This window comes from Protopterus annectens, chromosome 5.part0 (assembly GCF_019279795.1).
Source record: "Protopterus annectens isolate FY-2018-M chromosome 5.part0, PAN1.0, whole genome shotgun sequence".
NCBI classification, from domain to species: domain Eukaryota; kingdom Metazoa; phylum Chordata; order Ceratodontiformes; family Protopteridae; genus Protopterus; species Protopterus annectens.
Genome location: NC_056735.1, coordinates 261,828,728 through 261,850,347, shown reverse-complemented (window position 1 = coordinate 261,850,347; position 21,620 = coordinate 261,828,728). Strand labels below are relative to the sequence as shown.

The following is a 21,620-nucleotide window of genomic DNA, read 5'->3' as shown; positions in this document are numbered from 1 at the left end:
ACGTCAGGGAGGAAGCGACAGCAACCGACGCCGGACCAAGACTTTGGAACTCTGGCCGACTGCGGGACCCCCTAACGGCAGGATACCCCAAGTGTGATGACTGCAGCAGGGTAACACAATGAACATCTACCCTGGTATAGACTGGGCGAACTACCAAAGTTCTAACTCCTATGCCCAGCGGTTCATAAAATTTATAAATTCAAATGCCTTCGAACAACTGGTATGTTCTCCCACTAGAGGGGACAACATATTTGATTTAGTCATCACAAATATGGGTGCCCATTGTACCACACCTGTTATCACTCCCTCTCTGGTCAGATCAGACCACAAACTGATAACCCTAGACATCCTCACCCCTTCACCTCCCCCAGTCAAAGAAACCATCGTAAAAAACCTTTCCAAAGCCAACTTCAAACTACTTGCGTCAGAAGTGGAAAGCTTCACTATCCCCCTGCAGAGGGATAATGATATCTAGGATGCAGAATCCTACACCAAGGCACTTTATATACATCTTCAGGATTGCATGGACCGTGCTATCTCAAATAAAACCGACTCCTTCCTCAAGCAAGAAGAAACCAGTCTGGTGGACCCTGGCCTTAAGCAAACTATACAATAAAAGGAGGAGACTTATACAAAAAAAGGCCAAATCTCAAGTAGAAAAATCTTCCCTGATCTGCGTTAGTAAGAAATTGAGGGCCCTCATCAAGTCAACTAAAACCAGTTTCGAAAAGAAAGTTGCCAAGGATGCCAAGGATAACCATAAGGCCTTCTATGGTTATGACAAAAACCTAAATGGCAACGCTCAGGTCTTTTCTGAGCCAGTACAAAATAGAACAAAATACACTGACCCCACTGACATTGCCAACATCTTGGCTGACAGGTTCAGTGCAAATCCCCCCCACCACCACCTACAGGGCCTATTACTATTCCAGGGGATTGTGTAACTCCCATTATTACTGATACTTTGGTTAATAAGGCTCTATCTAAAGCTAAAAACACTGCCTCCATGGGACCAGATGGTGTCCCGGGCTGTGTCATATGCGAGCTCCAAAATGAATTAACCCCGCATCTGAATACCCTGTTCAGTCTCAGCCTCTCGACAGGATATGTGCACATAGAATGGCGCACAGCAACGGTGGTTCCGCTGCACAAGGGTGGGCTCACAACCGACCCTGGGAACTACCGACCAATAAGCCTGACCAGTCTGATCTGTAAGGCAATGGAGTGAATCATTATGGAACTCATAAATGGAGAGATTGGGAACCTCCAAACACTTGACCCTACACAGTTTGGCTTCGTCAAGGGCAAATCATGCCTCCTGAACCTGGTGGACTTCTTTGAGACAGTTACTCAGGCTATAGATAAGGGAAAGGAGGTACACATGGCTTACCTTGACCTTGCTAAAGCATTTGACACCATTCCCCATTCGGGTATTATTGATAAACTCGCCAACCTGGACATAAACCCTTACGTCACAAGATGGATCACAAACCGGCTCTCAGACAGATCCCACAAAGTAAGAGTAGTGGGATCTATGTCTGAATCCAGACCAGTAACAAGCGGTGTGCCTCAGGGCTCTGTCCTGGGACCCCTCCTGTTTGGCATATACTTCTCAGAAGTACAGGCAAGCACTGAAGGGCTGACCAAGTTTGCAGACAACTGCAAACTGGGTGTTATAATACAGTCTCCGTCCGACATGGATATCCTCCAGAAGGGCCTTAACGAGACTGATGCATGGTGTCAAAGCCATGGTCTCAAGCTAAATGCTAAAAAATGCATAGTAATCCCCTTTGGAAAAAACAGAGTACCCGCGAACTACCACATAGGAGGTAACCCCCTGAAATCTGAAGAAATAATAAGGGATCTAGGGACCCAAGTAGATGGTCAGCTTTCCTTTGATAACCATGTTGCCAAGGTGGTTAGAAAATCCTTCTATGTGACCCATCTGATCATGAAAGGGTTTGCATCAAGATCTAAGGATGTAGTGGTGCCCCTCTACTCTTCCCTCATCAGACCCATTATTGAGTACAATGCACCAATTGGAATGTACCTGGTTAGGCATCTCCAGCAGCTGAAGAGACCACAGAGGTACCTCACTAAGAGGATTACTGGCCTCAAACAGTTGCCCTATGCAGCACGACTGAAAAAACTAAGGATTTTCTCTGTTGCATACCGCCTTCTCAGAGGCGATCTCTGTCTAACATACAGAGCCATGTCCAACCCAGAACTGTTGAACATGCTCCATCTTAGCAGAACCAAATCCACTTGAGCTAAACGCTCTAGGGATATAAACCTCAGCACAACAATGAATAGAACATGCTGGAGGGATAGATGGAACAAGGCCCCAATCTACATAAGACAGAGCCCCTCACTATCACTCTTCAAGAGGAACCTTGACGAGTGGATGGGTAACAGAAAGTTCACACCAGGGATCATACCAACAGCTCAGATAGGGGCCAAGGGTACTAGCTGCTAGATAAAGGGCCTAGGGAACTAACCAAATGGGCAGTGAATACCGCACAACGTGGCTGGGCTAATATATGCCTTCGGGCAGATAGCCCAGTATCTACCTATGAACCTATAAGCAAGAACCAGGGGGGTATTAGTGATGAAAGGATCCTTGCCCTTGTCCAGACACCACTTAGTAAATCTTTCCCATTTAGCTTAGTAAGATTTTCTTGTTTTAGGTCTCCTGGCCTCCCTCAGGACTGAAAGCACCTCCTCTGAGTAATGGCATCTGAAAGGGATCAAAGGTATCACCCACAGTGTCAGGGATAACATCTGCAAGTGTGGGTGGAGGAGAGTTCCTTTTTCTTGTGTCAGGAGGTCCACCTTGTAGGGTAACTTGTAGTGATTGCCCTTGGTTAGATTGTGAAGTAGGGGGAATCAGTGCTGCCTTGGCCAGTAGAGAGTCACTAACAAGATTTTCGGTTTGTCCTTCCTCATTTTCAGGAGGACTTTCTGAATCACTGGGAAGGGGTGAAGGCATAAAGAAACTTCCCCTCCCAAGAGATGTTGAAAGCGTCTACTCTCCATGCTAGAAGGGAGTAGGTCTTCGAGCAGTAGGTCTGCAGCTGCCTGTTCTGGGGGGAGGTGAACAGGTCTATTTGAGGAGTGCCCCACCGGTGGACTATATCTAGGAAGACAGTCCTGTTCAGTATCCATTCGTGTTGTGGAGATAATGTCCTGCTTACGAGCTCGGCTTGCTTGTTGTCCTGCGAGGGGATATAGCTTGCCTGCAGAGACAAGTTGTGGCGAGAGGCTAGGTCCCATATCAGCAGGGTTAGTCTGCACAGCTGATAAGCCTTTGTTCTCCCTGTTTGTTGAGGTACCACATTACAGTGGTGTTGTCAGTCACTATCAGAAGAACCCCTGGTAGAAGTAGAGGGGTGGAGGTCCTTAGAGCTAGGAAGACTGCTGTCATTTCTCTGACATTGATATGTTTGTACTTTAGAGAAGGGTGCCAGTTTGCCTGAACCCTGTAAAATGCCAGTGTCGCACCCCAACCTGAATCTGAGTCATCTGCATGCATTATTTGGGTTGGTGTGGGAGGTAGTAGTGGAAGTCCCGGGTTTAGCTGGACTTGTTGGATCCACTAGCTGATTTCTGTCTTTAGACAGGGAAGAAGGGGAATAATCTGTTCAAAGTGATTCAGGTGCTGGGACCAAATGGTTTTGAGGTACCACTGTAGCTTGCGCATGTGCATTCTGTCCAGTGATTGCATAGGGATGGTTGCTGCCATTAAGCCCAGGAGATGAAGGAATTGCTTTGCAGTTACTTTCTGAGCGTGTAGCATCTCCTTGAAGTGGGAGGTCAGCGATAGTACATTTTCCTGTGGGAGAAAGGCCTTCATTTTGTCCATTCTGATTCTGCAACCTAGAAAAATCTTATCCTGGTCTGGGTTCAAGGAGGACTTTGGGAGGTTGAGAGTGAACCCCAGATTCTGCAGAGGGGACATCGTGAAGTGCAGATGCTTGAGAGGATGTCTTTTGACTCTGCCAGTATTAGAATGTCATCCAGATAGGGGTAAATCTGGATTCCCTGTGTTCTGCAGAAGCAATGGCTGGGGCTAGGCACTTTGTAAATGGACAAACCAAAGGGCAAAGCAGTAAATTGGAAATGAGAGGAGGGCCCAGAGAAATGCAGGAATCTTCTGTGGGAAGTCCTGATGTGCATGTGTAGTTAGGCCTCTTTTAGGTCCAAGGTGGCCATAAAGGCCTTGGCCGGAATAAGAGGTAGCAGGGTGGGAAATGACAGCATTTTGAAGGTGGGTACCTGAAGGTGAAGATTTAGGAAGGAGAGGTCTAAGATGGGTCTCCAGGGGCTGTCTTTTTTGGGGACCAGGAAGAGATGGGAGTAGAAACCTTTTCCTTCCTGTCCTGAGGGGAGAGGTTCTATGGTACCTAGCTTCAGCAGGTCCGACAAAACCTGTTGAAGGAGATGTAGTTGTTTTTTGGAGGTATATAGGATGCCTTTCCTGGGTGTTTTTTTCTTTCCAGGAGAGGAAATATGCTTTATGGATAATGGATAGTACTCACTGGTCTGTGGTGATGGTTTGCCAGAAGGGGAGGTAGTGGGGAAGGCGTACAGAGAGTGGCAGGTGGGTAGGCAGTCACTCACTGTTGGGACCTCCTCTGTCCTGAAAGGATTGTCTGGGCTGAAAATGTGGTGCATTAGGTCTGGACGTGGTAGGTCTTCTTGCTCCTATTCTAGATCTGGAAGAGGAAGCACCCATCTGTGGAGGGTTACGCCTTACAAAGGTGGTCTTAACAGGATAGCTACTATAGTATTTGGGAATGGGGGACACCTGTAAATGTTTGATGTCCTGCAATTCCTTACTTTTTTCTTGAAGATTCTTGAAGAGATCTACAGATTGTTTCCCAAAAAGGAAATTGCGATCCGAGGGGATTCCAAAATCTTGGACTTGAAGTCTTCTGGGAGATTCTGAGGTCGGAGTAACTCCTGAGGACAGAAGCTGATGCTGCAGAGCGGGCAGATGCTTCTGCAGCATCACAGCTGCATCTAATCAAGTGCCTGGCTACTTGCTGAGCCAGGGACAGTTTGGAGGAGATGTCAGCCTTAATGGGGCTGTCAGGGATAGAAGCCAGCATGGAGGAGGCTTGAGACACCAAGTCCAGAGCATACTTAGTCATCTGGGTCTGATAATTAATGGCTCTGAAAGCCAATATGGAGGAGGTGTATACCTTCTTGCCAATCCTATCCATAGATTTGCTGTCTTTATCAGTGGGTAGGAGAGAGGCAGAAGGAAGCAGTCTGGATTGCTTATCAGGGAAGGTGGCAATCACTGCTGGGTCTGCCAAGGGTGGTTTAACTAAGAATTTTTGCTCATCTGGCAACTTGTAGAAGCGGTCTGGGTGCTTGGAGGCAGGTGGTTGTGAATCTGGGGCCTTAGATGCTGAATTAAAGGCATCCAAGTAAGCAGGCAGAACCGGAGGAACAGCAGAAGGAGCTCAAAGTACCTCTTTTGGGTGTCATTTGTGAGGTATCCCATGTGAAATAATCTTTCATTTTGGTGATGGTCTCACCAAAGGTAATATCCTCAGGGGGAGACTCCCCTTCAATAGATTATCATCAGGGGAATGATACTCCTGGGGAGATGCAATCTGGGAGGTATATGATATAGAGTCCTCTGAGAAAGAAAAGGAAGAATCATGCTCTTCCTCCCTAGCCTGAGAGGTCATGGGAGGGAGGGAGGTGGCTGAGGTAGGCCTAGGGCTGAGTAAAGGTAGAGTAGTGGAGGTTGAGGCTGAAGGCCTAAGGGCCATAAAGGCCTGCATGAGGGAAGACGTGAAGGACTGCCAGTCTGGTAGGCCTTCTGCAGTGGAGGAGGCATGCTTGGTTTTCTGTTTCTTTTTGGCCGGAGTGGAAGTTGGAACCAGCCTGGAGTCAGGTTTTGAAACAACCATTTCAGAAGTCTGGATCCCAGTCGGAAGTACCACAGAATCTGGTTCCCCCTCGACATCGACGGTAGTCAGTGTCTGGGTAGGCTCTGAGGACGTGCCAGTCATTGCTGAGCAACAGCTTTCCCAAAGGTCATCGTTGAAGTCGACGGATCCGCCGGGTGGCCCTCAGCTCCTAAATTGGTAGTTGGCGGGGTGTCCGTTAACAAAGCAGCAGGCAAGGAAGGCCTAGGAATCTTGGTCTTCTTACGCGGAGGTTCAGAACCGGCCTCTGATGCGGGATCCATTCTAAGGGCTAACTGCTTAAGGCGCTGATTTTCTAGGTATAGGTTTAATGCAGCCAGACGGGTCTTCGGCACAACTGATTGACAAATGGAGCAGGTGGAATGGTCGTGCTCCTAGCCTAAGCAAAAAACACACCTATCATGGGCTTCTTTATGGGGTATCTGGCACCCGCACTGGCATTTATCCTTTTTACCTGACATCAGCTAAAAATTGCTACAACAACCAAGCCTAAGCAATAACAATCAGCTATGTAAGGAAAAACAGAAACCCAATGGGTTACTTAGTTTTTAGATGCGACGTCTGAGAAGGAGCGATCACACGATGCGTCGGTCGTCTGCAGCTGAAAAGTTCTGGGGATTGTGTGTACAGACGTCACATTTAAGGCCCCTGGTTTATGGCCCCATTTCTGACGTCCCACGCATGCTACAACAGCCAAGCTGAAGCTTTTGTATAGGAGCCGATGTATGAGTCGCCTGAGGTCAGGAAATCCCACAACTAGAATACTGCAACAGGAATAGAAGGACATCCAATGCTGCTTTAGCCAGGAGGGGGGTCATAAACAAGATTTGTGGTTGTTCTCTCCAAATCTTCAGCAGAACTTTTTGTCTGTGATGCAATGGAGGGATAGAGGTCCGGGTGAGGGGCAGTGCTCCATAACTTCCGAGATAACATCCTCACGAACAATAATTTGGGAAACCCCAAGTGGGTCACTGGAAATAGTAAGCCTAGGTTCGCCCCAGCACCCAAGTCGGATGCCTGTGACTCCCTCTGGGACTTGCCGGTGGCTTCTTTGATGGCCTCCTCCTGGATACCAGCCAAAGGAAGATCCGTGGATTACAACTCGGACTCCAAGCCTTCACCAACCTCGAGAGGTACGACCAGAATAGACAGCACAGCTGTAGGATCAGGCCACGATTTCTTGGCCTTTTTTTGTGGGCGTCTCTTCCAATGTTCCTAAAGTCAGGTCCATGTCTTTAGTTAGACATTTCAAGTGCTGGTTCTCCAAGTATAACTTTAACATGGCAAGACAACCCCTTAGGGTTTTGGGGACAAAGGCCTGACAGATTTCACACGAAGTGTGGTCGTGGTCTTGGCCTAAACAAAACAGGCAGAGCTTGTGCAAGTCTTTATGAGGAATCTGCCTTCCACACCGGCACTTGCCCTTTCTACCTGACATGAGACCCAAAACACAGTAGCAAACAATAATCAAAAACCCTTATGGGGTACTTATCTAAATTTGGACAGCACAAAGTCACTTCTACAAGGGAGCGATGACCAAAGCTGGCAATCACACAGGCAGCAGAAAAGTTCGGAGATAGGTGCATGCTGATGTCTGTTTTGTGCCCGACATCTGCTTATGACTGACATTCGCTGAGAGACATGGGATGTCACGCATACCTTTGCAGCAGAATCTATCTTTTGTAGGATGGCCAGACATACGAGTCGAACAGAGGCAGACTCCCTTATGTTATGGATACAGCAGCATATGAATAGAAGGACATACAATTTGACAGAAAATTAGCAGGGATAGCAGTAGCAACGGTTTCAAAATAAATGCAGCCTATGTAGGCACTACCAAGCAGAAAATAATACTTCCCAAATATACTGCAAATGAAAACTGGCTGTAACAGAACACAGATCCTGTAGCAAAATCACAATACTGCCACTACTGTGAATTAAACTTAAAAGACTATGGCATCCCCCAAGCAGATTTCTGCAACTACAATTACTTTTAGCTGAAAAGTGGTAAAAAAAAAAGAAAATATGAAATAAGCGTTTATAAAAGCTTTATGGAACACATTTACTGCAGTAGATCACAATACTCTCACTGCTGCAAAGCAAACTACAAGACTATGGCATCAGACCAGGCAGTGTGCACAAATACAGTTACTATTAACAATAAAGAGGAAAAAAGACAGGAATTGTGACACAATTGCCCAAGAAAGCTGTTTTGAGTACAGATCCAGCAGTAAAACACAATATTTTCACAATAAAGATGTGTACTCTTGTGTACCTGTTTTATTTAGTTATAAGATAAATTACAAAAGACCAAATACCCAATTACAGTGCAAAAAATACACTTGAAGAGCTCACTATACCTGCTACAGTTGCCACAGCTACATTTCCTTGCTGCAGTGTTGCAGGAACCACAATGCCTTGTGGACTAAGTGTACCTGTGATGGCAGCTTGTACTTGCTGAATACATAAAAAAATAAAAGAAATACAGCATTACAGATCCACAGATACAGCAAACATGTACTGAACAAAAGTACTAAGCCATTAAAAACATATATATTTACATTTCGAGGCTTTTTCCTAACAATAATTTACCACATTATCAGGCATACAAAAGTTGCCAATTGATCATAATATAAAAACAGTAGAACACAATTTAATGCAGTGACTAACTACTTTATTATTATAAACTCAGGAACACAGTAAACTATAGCAACAGACAGCAAATGGATCTGTTTGTAAAAGGGAAAAACACCTATATGACATACTCACCATAACAGCAGATCACTGAGGGAGGGAGGTGTGTGGAAAGACACAGCATATAGATTTTTTTTTCTTTTTTTTTTTTTTGAAGTTAATCCTGGAAGTTCTCTCCAAGAAGTCCTTTCACCTGTTCACAGGTGTTCACTAGGTTAACGTATACAAGGGCTTTTTAAAGCCTAGCCATGCATCCCAAATCTCTGACAAGTTCTGATACCCTTGATAAGTGTAAGCATAAGCCTGAGAGATGACCATTTAGACCATTAGAGACATAGGTGCCAAACCAGGGATGAATTTCCGGTTTCCCGTCCAATTGTCCAAGTTGCACTTGAATTGCATTAAGGAGGAACTCTGCTTTACATAGATGGGGAGCATGTTCCATAGACAAGGTAGTCTCTGGGATACATACCTATCTCTCCAGCAGGTCCTGTTAATATCACAGGCAAGGTTTAAGCCTTTACAAAAGGTAATTCTGGTGTTGTTTGTTTTGTTCAGTTTTTTTCTGTTAATAGCAATGCATGTCTTGTGCTGTCATTTGTTATAATACCTGGTACTTCTCCACCATAAACAGTCAGATAAAAAAGTAACTCTGTGGATGTACACTTGAAAACACTGTAAACACATTTTTAATATTGTTCAAGAGATCTGGGTCTATATTATATGTTCAAAGTCTGAAAACTTTGAATCTCATATGATCGACTCCATATGAGCGAAGTTTCCAAACATCAAACATAAACAAACTAAAAATAAAAAAACTACCTGAATGCAATATGCAGGAGGGCAAGCCACCCTGCACCCCCCATACCCCCCACTACTTAAATATACCAACTCCGAGATCGCACTACATTGAAGTGAAGGGAAATATTCCCTACGGCGATCTCCAAGAGATCTACCCTGTGCGTTTCCAAGAGTTCAACAAGCTGTACATAACAACATCAAAGTATGCTCTTATAAACTGTAACCATGGAGAAACCCAATTTAAAATTTTACTGATGTAAGGATAGTGGGTTATCCTACTACACAAATGAAATTTCTCTTGAACATCCACTGGTACCTAACATAACTGCACTACCTTACTTGGGGATTAGCATCTATGTAGTAAAATATTACAAATGGGTGGAATCTTTCATATTAAGCTGTAATCCAAAATGGCGGTTAAGAAAGAAAAGTAAAGTTGTTCTAGTATACTCATCATTAAAGCAGATGTTCATATAGTATGAATGTGTTACAGAAGAAAGCAGAGGGCAGTTCCACAGTTCAACTGTTTTCAGGACATGGACATCCTGAAGGGCACACAGATATAGTTGCATGCTGTGCACATTATGAGAAGCGGCTAAGAAAAAAAATACAATGCACTCCCTACTGTGCTGTTTCTGATACTCAAGTTCAGGCAAACTGTGATTATGCCAGTGAATGGGCTGGGTTAATTTAAAGGTACTCTGAAAGCTTAACCTTACTATAATGAAAGGAAAGCCAGCAAATACATAACCCAGTCAACATGCTACATAATTACATAATGGAGAAAACAACTTACTATAAGTTAACATGTGCAGTACACCAAAATATGCAGAACAAACCCTTAAAGCCTGCATATGGTACAAAGATAAGTAGCACAGAAACCATTACACATAAAATATGTTCAGAATCAGAAGGACAGAAGGAGTTAGCCTGTTCCCCAGTAATCATATCACTATTTGAAAATTAGTGATCACTGCAGTATGACTTAAATGGGAGAGTACAAGTGTGCCCTCAGCTCCAAAGGTCAAATGTGTACAGCATGCCCTGCAAGACAGCCAAAGCAATTTTCTCTCTCTACCTGTAAATTGGACATGTAGTTTAGTAATTTATTAATTTTTAGAGAATATGAAAAAGGATGTCCAAGCAGCAGCATCACAGATACTTCGGACAAATAGATTTGTCAAGAAGGCTGCAGTGGTAACTGCTGATGTACTGGAGTTGTTCCTTACTCTTCCCAATCAATGAACATTTTACAGAATTTGCAAATATCAACTGTCATAGCACTGGCACCTGACTGAGCTAAACAAACTACGTCTTACTCAAGAGAAAGCTGTCATGTGCTAGAAGTGCACCAGAAAAGCTAAAGCAATGATCTGCTTTAGTGTTTAGTTTACCATAACTTAACACTTTTCAGCAGTTTAATCAAAGCAGTGAATCCATCTGCACGTATGTTTCACATCAATGTGGACAACCATCAGACTTCATGACAAAGGTGAATGTGCAACACAGGAAAGCTGTCCTCAAGTGGTACATCTCTCAGCATGACAAGTGTTATGTTTTTATAACAAACGATAATGCAGTTTGGAAAACAACATGGAAATGGTCAAGTCAGTAAATGGACAACTCTGTTTACCCTTCATTTTATTATTAATTTCGTAAACAACCAGGTACAACTTCCTGTTTCCAAGCACAACCTTGTAGCACTCATTAGTTAAGTTACTTGTAAAGAGTTACACAGTAGGCATACGGAAACAAATGATGTAAGCAAGTGAAGAAACCAACTCAGTAGCTAAGTTCTCTTATTATAGTACATGAATGATCAATGCCCTTCTTCAGTATGCAAAATCATTTCCTTCTCCTATTTTAGATGGCATACAGGCAAGTGAACAGACTGTGTTGAAATACTTCAAAGATCACTTGAGGCATGAAGGAAAGATCTAATCTTAAACAGTCTTTCCTTATGAAAAACAATATAAAATTAAAGCCTACAGTTCAGCCAACCTTCTATATTAAGTGAGTGCTGCTAAGAATCTTCAACCAAACAATATAGACCTGCCAAAGAAGGGGAGCTCTAAAACACCAAACACCAGAGATAAAAGGACCAGGACCCCAGCCCACTGGTCAAATATAATAAATCAGACCTCTTCCCCACCAGAATGATCTACTAACATAAAACTAAAAGACGTAACAGTCAGTTACCACCCAACAGGCAATCAATCATCAAGGGTAAAGTACAGTTTTGTACCTACCATAAATGTAGATGTTCGAGTGCTAATACAGCTTCAGTCATAACAGATGGGTTATCCTGCCGTCAGGCGGGTCCTCGGTCGGCCGAATTCCAAAGTCTAGGTCCAGCGTCGGTTGTCGTCGCTTCTTCCCTGACGTCAGTGTGGCAGGGGTATAAAAGAACCAGCCGATGCCATTTTCTTCAGTTTGTCTTGCCCCAGATGTCAGGTGCCCCCAGAAGGAAGGCAAAACATAAACTTATGTAATAATGCAATGTAATATAATCAAAAAACAGTAGTTTGCAAGCAAATACACCAAAAAAGAATACCCCAATCAGGTTGTATGAGGAGGTGTTTGTCATAAGGCCTGTCCCAAGAGGGGATGGAGGGAGGGAAACCTGGACTGCAACTGTATTAGCACACGAACATCTACATTTATGGTAGGTACAAAACTGTACTATGTTCATCGTGCATACAGCTGCAGTCATAACAGATGGGTAGAATCCCAAAGCTAAAAAAGGGGTGGCAGGCACTAAGTGGAACTAGGAGGAGCAAGGATGCCCTGCAAGACTGCTGTGGCAAAGCCCGCTCTAGATTTAGAGTATAGTGGAAGGTGATACTGCTTGGAGAAAGTGTCCACAGAACTCCAAGTGGCTGCTTCCAAAATATCCTTGGTAGGAACCCCCCCTGAGGAAAGCTGCAGAGGTAGCTGTGGCCCTTGTGGAGTGAGATCTGATGCTTGTAGGTACAGTTTTTCCATGCAATGAGTAACAAAAGCGTATGCAGTGGGCTATCCATTTTGAGATTGTCTGTTTGGAAATAGCCCTTCCTTGAGCACCTGTAGCATAGGACACAAAGAATTGCTCTGATTTTCTGAATGGCTTTGTCCTGTCCAAATAATAACAAAGTTGTCTGTGAATGTCCAAGGAATGTAGTAGTCTTTCCCCTTTGTTTTGTGGGTTAGGATAAAAGGTAGGTAAGTGGATAGTCTGATTCAAGGCTACACTGGATACTACCTTTGGCATAAAGGAAGGGTTGGTTCGTAAGGAAACTCTGTCCTGATGGAAAATGATGAAAGGTTGCACAGCCATGAGGGCTTGTAGCTCCGAAACCCTGCGTGCTGAGGTGATAGCCAGAAGGAAGGCTGTTTTCCATGACAAATATTGCAGTTCTGTTGAGGCAGCTGGCTCAAATGGAGGCAGGGTCAGTTTTTCTAAAATGAAGTTGAGGTCCCAAGCAGGTACTAGTGGTTTCCTTGGGGGTTTTATATTCTTAGCCCCTCTGAGGAACTGTCTTAAGAGAGGATGAGAGCATAAAGGAGGATCAGTGTTGTATTGTGCAGAAATGGCTGAAGCATGGATCTTGATGGAGGAGAAGGAAAGTCCACTGTTTAACATCTCAGCTAGGTACTGCAATATTTGAGGTAAATTTAGTACCCAAGGATTCTGGCCCTTTTTCTGATTCCAGGCACAAAACCATTTCCATTTGGCGGAGTAGGCTTTTCTAGTTGAAGGTCTTCTGGCCTCCAAGATGACATCCTGCACCTCCTTGGAGAGGAGGGTCTGTTGGGAAATCAAGGAATCCTCCATGCGGCTAGATTGAGGGTTTTCAGCTGACTGTGAAGAGTTTGAAGTTGTGCTGGGTCAACAGAAGAGGCACTAGAGGCAGGATCCATGGAGGGGAATGCGTCAGGCTCTTCAGGAGTGGATACCAGTGTTGTCTTGGCCAGTCTAGAGCAATGAGAATCATCTTTGGCCTCTCTGCTCTGGCTTTTAATAGCACTTTGGGCAGCAGAGGAAGAGGTGGAAAGGCATAGACTGTCAATGTTGTCCAATTGAAAGAAAGTGCGTCCACTTTCCAGGCCTGTGGATGATAGGTCCTTGAGCAAAATGTTTTCAGTTGGTAATTTTTGTGGGTAGCAAAGAGATCTATGTCTGGCCATCCCCATGCCTGAATTATCTTTGCGAAAACTTGTGGATGCAACTTCCATTCGTGTGGATCAGTCATATTTCTGCTTAGGTTGTCTGCCAGCGTGTTTTCCTTCCCTGGCAGGAATTGTGCTTGAAGTTGGATTTGCAATTACAGAGCCGTGTTCCAAAGGGACATGGCTAGTCTGCACAGGGGGTATGAATGAGTTCCTCCCTGTTTGTTTATGTACCACATCACTGTGGTGTTGTCTGTCCTTATCAATAGCTGGCCTGGATGCAGTAGGTCTTTGAAGGCCATAACAGCATTTTGTACTGCTAGCATTTCCTTTTGATTGATGTGTAGGTGCTTCTCTTTTTGGGACCATTTGCCCTGAATGCACTGATCTGTCATGTGCGCCCCCCAGGCGTAGTCCAAGGCGTCTGTTGTGATGATTTGATTTGCTTGAGGCATGCAGAAGGGGAGACCTATGTTTCTGTGGCATGCTTGAACCCACCACAGAAATTCCTTTTGAAGACATGGAATGAGTGGTATAATTGTTTCCAAACTGTGGCTGTGTTGAGACCATAAGTATTTTAGGTAGCATTGAAGTTTCCTCATATGCAGCTTTGCACATGGGATCAGTAGGATGCAAGATGCCATGAATCCCAGAGCATGCAGGACTTTCCTTGCAGTGAGCCTGGTGAAGGTTGCCATTTTTCTGAAGTATTGAGATAGTTGCCCTTGCTTCTCTGGCGTGAGGTAAGCCATCTGGGTGTTTGTATTCAAGCTGGCACCCAGGAAAATTATTGCATGAGAGGGTATTAGTTTTGATTTCTTTTTGTTGACTGTGTATCCCAGAAAGTTCAACAATTTTATTACAAAGGCCAGGTGTTTCAGAAGTATGTGCTTGCTGTCCGCTTGGATCAGGCAGTCGTCCAGATATGGGTATATTTGTATCCCTTGAAGTCTGCAGTAGGCAATTAATGATGCCAGGCATTTTGTAAACACTCTGGGCGCAGTAGATAAGCCAAAGGGCAATGCAGAGAATTGATAATGGGTTGAACCTGCAAGAAATCTGAGGTATCTTCTGCAATCTTGTCTGATAGGGACATGCAGGTATGCCTCCTTGAGGTCCAGTGTTACCAGCCAAGACTACTTGCCCAGCATGGGAAGAAGCTGCTGTAATGTGAGCATCTTGAATTTTGGTACGAGTAAATATGTGTTTAGGATGGATAGGTCCAAAATAGGTCTCCAATCTTTGTCCTTCCTTGGTACCAGGAATAGTCTGGAATAAAAACCTTGACCCTGTTCTTTTGCAGGTACCTCTTGAATAGCTTTCATGTCCATGAGAGCTGAAATTTGTTTTTGTGCCTCTGCCCTTTGATTTTGTGGCAGGTTTGGCATGCCTCTCATTTTTGGAAGGGTGTGAAAAGTAGTTTTGTACCTACCATAAATGTAGATGTCCGAACTGGATAGCATCTGCAGTCATAACAAATAGGTTGTCCTGTCGTCAGGCAGCCCTTCGGTTGGCCGGATTCCAAAGTCTGGGTCCGGCTTCGGCTGATGTCGCACTTCACCCGACGTCATCTCTGCTGGTCTTCGGGTATAAAGGCATCAGCCGACGGCATTTTCCTCAGTGTTCCTTGCCCCAGATGCCAGTTGCCCTCTTGGAAAGCTAAATTTTGGATAAATGTCAATGTTTCCAAAAAAGTAGAAGGCAAACACAAAAAATAAGCATGTATGTACATATATACAAACAAATACACCATAAGAGACTCCCCCCAGCTAGCTATTAGGAGGGTAAATACCCTAGGAGTACCACAGAGGGGAAGGAGGGTGGGTAATCCTGACTGCAGATGCTATCCAGTTCGGACATCTACATTTATGGTAGGTACAAAACTGTACTATGTCCTTTGTGGATGCATCTGCAGTCATAACAAATGGGTAGAATACCATAGCCAAACTAGGGGTGGAAGAAGAAAAATTATGGTGTAGTTAGGATCCCTTGCAGTACAGCAGTGGCAAACCCTGCTCGGGATCTAGAGTATACAGGTAAATTATAATGCTTGGCAAATGTATGCACGGAGGTCCAAGTAGCCGCCTCAATAATGTCCTCGTAAGAAAGCTGTGGTAGTGGCTGTAGCCCTTGTAGAATGAGGTCTTATGTTCTGTGGAATTGGTTTTCCATGGTAGGAGTAACAGAATCTTATGCAATTTCCTATCCATTTGGAGATTGTCTGTTTGGAAATTGCTTTTCCTTCCCTTCCTGTTGCATAGGCTACTAAAAGCTGGTCAGTTTTTCTGTTACCCTTGGTTCTGTCCAGGTAGTAGCGTAACTGCCTATGTACATCCAAGGTATGCAGCAGTCTTTCCCCCCTGTTCTGTGGATTGGGAAAGAAGGTAGGTAGGTGGATTGCCTGGTTTAAAGGCACTCTGGATACCACCTTAGGCATAAATGTAGGATTAGTTCTCATGGACACCCTATCTTGATGGAAGATTAGGAAGGGTTGCACTGCCATTAAGGCCTGTAGTTCCGAAACCCTCCTTGCTGAAGTAATTGCCAGTAGGAAAGCAGTTTTCCATGATAGGTGTTGCAGATCTGCTGTTGCTGCTGGTTCAAACGGAGGGAGTGTCAACTTTTCTAGCACAAAGTTCAAGTCCCATGCTGGTAATGGTGGTTTCCTAGGAGGTTTTACATTCTTGATCCCTCTGAGGAACTGCCTGAGTAGAGGATGCGAAAAGACAGGTGGATCGAGCTGTATTCTGCTGAAATAGCTGATGCATGTATCTTGATGGAGGAATAGGACAGGCCTGTATGTAGAAGCTCTGCCAAGTACTCCAGGATGTTAGCAATATCTATGTTCGACACATCTTTTCCTCTTTCAGTACTCCAAATGACAAACCTTTTCCATTTTCCTGCATAGTTCCTTCTTGTTGAAGGTCTGCGGGCTTCAAGGATAATGTCTTTAACCCTTTGGGATAGGTCTGGGTTAGTTGCTGCTATGTGATGTTCCAGGCAGTCAGTTGCAAGGTTTTTAGGTTTGGATGCATGATGTTGTAGTTGTTTTGAGTTAACATCAAAGGCATCAGGGGTATTGACCACATTCTCCCCCGAGACATGCTCCTCAGTAATGGGTACCAGTGTTGTCTTGGCCAATTCGGAGCTATCAGGATTATCCTTGGACGTTCCTCTTTGATTTTCAGTAGTACCTTGTGCATCAAAGGAAGAGGTGGGAATGCATATGCTGTCAGGCCTTTCCAACTGAAGGATAGAGAGTCCACCTTCCATGCAAGTGGGTGGTATGTCCTTGTGCAGAATTTTTTGAGCTGGTGATTGAGTGAAGATGCGAATAGGTCTATTTGTGGCATTCCCCATTTCTCTGTGATGGCCTTGAAGATGTCCGGGTGTAGCATCCATTCGTGAGCATCCGAGGTGGTTCTGCTTAACATGTCTGCTAGGGTGTTCTCTTTTCCCGGCACAAATATTGCCTGTAACTGGATGTTGTAGCTCAGAGCCAGATTCCAGAGGTCCAGAGTCATTCTGCATAGGGGGTAAGAATGAGTGCCTCCCTGTTTGTTGATGTACCACATGACTGTGGTGTTGTCTGTCCTTATCATTAAATGGCCTTCTTTGAGGAATGGTCTGAATTTCTGGATTGCTAGTTTTACTGCCAGCATTTCTTTTTGGTTTATGTGCAGATGCAGCTGGTCTTGAGTCCACAATCCTTGTATGCATTTGTCCAACATGTGCGCCCCCCATCCTAGGTCTGAGGCGTCCGTTGTGATGGTTTGGCTTGCTTGAAAGTTGTGGAAGGGTAAGCCTGGGTTTGACTGGCATGCTTGAGCCCACCATAGGAACTCCTGTTTTAGGCATGGGATTAGTGGGATTTCGGTTTCTAAGCTGTGCTTGTGTTGAGACCATAAATTCTTTAGGTACCACTGTAGCTTTCTCATATGCAGTCTGGCATGTGGGACCAAGATTATGCATGATGCCATGAAGCCCAAGGCCTGCAGTACTTTTCTTGCTGTTAGTTTGTTCCGCTTTATTAATGTCAAGAAGTAAAGAGGGAGTTCTTTTTGTTTTTCTGCAGTTAGGAATGCCATTTGTTTTACTGTGTCCAATTCCGCACCCAAGAATGTTCTTGTTTGGGATGGTATCAGCCTTGACATTTGTAAATTGACTGTGTATCCCAGGGCTTGTAGTAAGCAAATAACCCTTTGTAAATCTGTTGTCAGCTTGCTTTTGTTGTCCGCTTGTAACAGGCAGTCGTCCAAGTATGGGTAAATTTGGATTCCCTGTAGTCTGCAGTGAGCGATTACTGATGCCAGGCATTTTGTGAATACTCTGGGCGCAGTAGATAAGCCAAAGGGCAATGCTGAGAATTGATAATGCTCTGATCCTGCAAGAAATCTGAGGTATCTTCTGCAATTTGGTCGTATGGGGACGTGCAGGTATGCCTCCTTGAGATCTAGAGTTACCAGCCAACACTCCTTGCCCAGCATGGGAAGAAGTTGCTGTAGGGTCAGCATTTTGAATTTTGGGACAATGATGTATGTGTTTAAGACGGACAGGTCGAGAATAGGTCTCCAACTTTTCTTTTCTTGGTACTAGGAAGAGTCTGGAGTAGAATCCTTTTCCCTGTTCTGTTATTGGTACTCTTTCCACAGCTCTCATCTTTGCTAATTTTGCTATCTGTTTTAGAGCTTCTGTTTTTTGATTTGGAGGTAGGCTTGGCATTCCTCTTTTTACTGGTAATGTGTGGAAGTGGAACCTGTAGCCTTGGTCTATGGTTTGCAAAATCCATTTGTCTTTTGTGATATAGTGCCAATTTTTCGAAAATAAGGCTAACTTTCCGCCTAAAGGTGCTGCTATTTGCTCCCTGGTAGGCGGTGTCAGAGCCAAGTCACTGTGATTGTCCTGTTGCAGTGGCAGTGGTTGTGTCTGAGCCTCGGTTATTGCCTTGCCACTGTCGTCCTCTGTAGGCACCTCCTCTGGATTGGTTCCTGCCTCTAGAGCGTCTATTCCTGCCTCTTTGGGATTTTGAGGAGTCTGGAAAGGACCAATTTTTGGCAGGCCAGTTCCTGCTAAACCTTGAGGGCTGAACCTGTAAGAAATCTTTAACTGTTTGTACAGATTTTGCCTTCTCTTCCATTTTCTTCATTACTTGCTGAGCAGGTGTACCAAATAGACTGGCCTTATCCATAGGAGCATCTAACAGCTTTGCTTTAACATGATCCGTAAGACCTGTTCTTTCAACCATGCATGCCTTCTTATCACTGTGCCAGTCATGGCTGATCTAAATGAAGCCTCCAGTGCATCATAGCCACATTTTAAAGAATGGTTACTAACCTGTTGGATGTTATTCACCATTTCTAATACATATTTCTTATCTAAGGAGTCATCAGAGGACAGCTTTTTAGTTAACTGATCAAGCATAAACTATTGGTATTGGATCATATGAAACTGACAGTTTAAAGCTCTAGCTGAGAGAGTAGCAGAGGTGTAAACTTTTTTCCCCCATCTCTCTAAGGACCTGGATTCCCTTTCCGAAGGAATAGGGTTTTTGGCTGAGGTTGAGGCTACTGCTTTAGGCCCCTGGGATATAGTTTCAGGATCTGCAAGAGGGGCCTTGTATAGGTGGTGATGAGTGTCTGGCACCTTGTAAAATCTATCTGGTTTGGCAGGGGCTGGAGGTAAAGAATCAGGAGCAGTGCAAACATCATTAAATGCATCATCCACAACAGGCAGTACAGGAGGTATAGCTAAGGGCCTATGTTGTGGTAAGTGCAGAAATGTCCTAAGCCTTTTTCTGGAATCTGAGAAATCTTGTCCCTGCCATTGGAATTGTTCTCTCATGGCATGTAAGGTTTCCCCAAAGGAAAATTCCTCTGGTGGAGAGGCAGCTGGAATGGATTCTTCAGCATCGGAGTCTTCATAAGTAGAAAAAGGAGCCTCTGGCTGGTCTGTAATGTCTGAGTCATCCGCAGAATCATCAGAGGACACTGGCTCGGGGGGCTCTGCTCTAGGTCTCTTTTCTGGGGGCTGAGAGGCCCTGTCTGGGTGAGATTGGGATCCTCTAATTAAGGATATTAAATCCTCTGCCAGAGTAAGCATTTGTGAGCTTGAAGTGGGCCTGTGTGAGGGGGGCTTAACAGGCACTGATTTAACAGATTTGGCTGCTTTAGCCCTGGCAAAGGCCTTAATAGACATGGCTGCAGGAGGCCTAGCAGCACTACGTGCTGGGGTAGAGACATCCAAAGGGATGGTGTCTGATAAATCACTAGGAACCACAATTGTAGGCAAAATTTCTGAGGCCGATTCAACTAAGGTAGCAGGAGCCTCGGTAGTAGTCATGGATTCGGCTGAAGATTGACCGGTTTTCGGTTTCGCCGAAACCGAGACACTCATGCTTGCTTAACCGTGGTTTCGCCGAAACCGCGGACCGCGAGTGTCGGTCTTTTCTTTGCTTTTTAACAATTTGGGTAGTCGGAGGATCCAACGGCATAATGTACGCAAAATCTGAGCGAAAAACTGTTCAGCAACTCCGACCGACGCCTAAGCGTTCGCGGTTGAAGGAAGCACAGGCGAACAGGCTGCTACGTCGTGGTCTGGGCCTAAGCAAGGCAGGCAATAAGAGTGGAAATCTTTATGAGGTATTTGTTTCCCACAAGTTAAACAGTTATTGACTTTTTCTGACATCGGCTGAGGCAAGAAAGAGTCCCCAACGGGGTACTTAGCTTTTTAGTAGTCTTCGTAGTATTCGTAGTAGTAATCTCTGGATCTGACCGACCGGCACTTGCGAACAGCTTCTGCTTGGGCGGCCACGCAAGAAAGACTGAGGAAAATGGCGTCGGCTGATGCCTTTATACCTGAAGACCAGCAGAGATGACGTCGGGTGAAGTGCGACATCAGCCGAAGCCGGACCCAGACTTTGGAATCCGGCCGACTGAAGGGCTGCCTGACGACAGGACAACCTATTTGTTATGACTGCAGATGCATCCATGAAGGACATGTGGAATCTGTAGCCTCTGTCTATAATGTCCAGGATCCATTTGTCTTTTGTGACAATATGCCAATTTTTTGAAAATAATGCCAGTTTTCCACCTAAAGGTGCTGCCATTAAAGCTTTGTTTGGCATGCAAAGGGGAAAGTCATTGTGTCTGCTTTCTGAATGACTGTGATCTATCTTCTCCACCTCTTGGTGTAGGTGCTTGCCATTGTCTGGCTCTAAATGATCCTTGAGATTGCCCTCTACCCCTCGGGTGCCTGTATCTACCTCTTTGAGGTCTGTCCGTGGCTAGAAAGGACCAATTTTTTGAAGGCCAGTTTCTGCTGAAACGTGGAGGTTGTACCTGTAGGAAATCTTTCACTGTTTGCATTGATCTTGCCTTTTCCTCCATTTTCTTTAGTACCTCCTCAGCTTTAACACCAAACAATACACCTTTTGAAGAGATGCATCTAGTAATTTAGCTTTGACATGATCTGGTAAGGTTTGCTCTTTGAGCCAAGCATGTCTACGTATGACAGACCCTGTAACAGCAGCTCTACATGAGGCCTCTAAAGCATCAAAACCATATTGCAAGGTATGTTTACCCACTTGCTCTGCACTATGCAACAAATCCTGCAGCTCCTTTAAATCTGGTTGTTCAAGTTTTGTCATTTTGCTTTTCAACTAAGATAACAAAAACTGTTGATACTTTAACATATGGAACTGACAGTTTAATGCCCTCATGGTTAAAGTGGCCGAGGTGTATACCTTTTTCTCCCACCTTTCTAAAGCACTGGAATCCCTCTCAGAAGGTAATGGGTTTTTAGCAGTAGAGGCCTTAATTCCCTTGGGACCCTGTGAAATAGTTTCTGGGTCAGCAGCATGGCTTTTGTATAGGAATTGGTGTGAATCAGGAATCCGGTAATACCTGTCAGGTTTAACAGGAGCTGGAGGTAAGGAATCTGGGTTGAGGCTGGCTTCTGTGTACACATCATCTAATATATCCAAGACCGGAGTGATAGCCAGAGGCCTGTGCTGAGGAAGCAAGAGAAAATCCC

The 21,620-nt window shown here is 44.7% G+C and overlaps 1 protein-coding gene across 2 annotated transcripts in view; it reads right to left on the bottom strand.

The window, feature by feature from the left end:
* Nucleotides 1–21,620, bottom strand: part of PKNOX1 (PBX/knotted 1 homeobox 1) — a 1,629,974-nt gene that overhangs the window by 1,052,863 nt on the left and 555,491 nt on the right. For both annotated transcript variants that reach the window (XM_044072234.1, XM_044072235.1), the window contains exon 5: nucleotides 8,306–8,402. In XM_044072234.1, coding sequence (XP_043928169.1) covers nucleotides 8,306–8,402 — 97 coding nt within the window. The remainder of the gene's footprint in view (nucleotides 1–8,305; nucleotides 8,403–21,620) is intronic.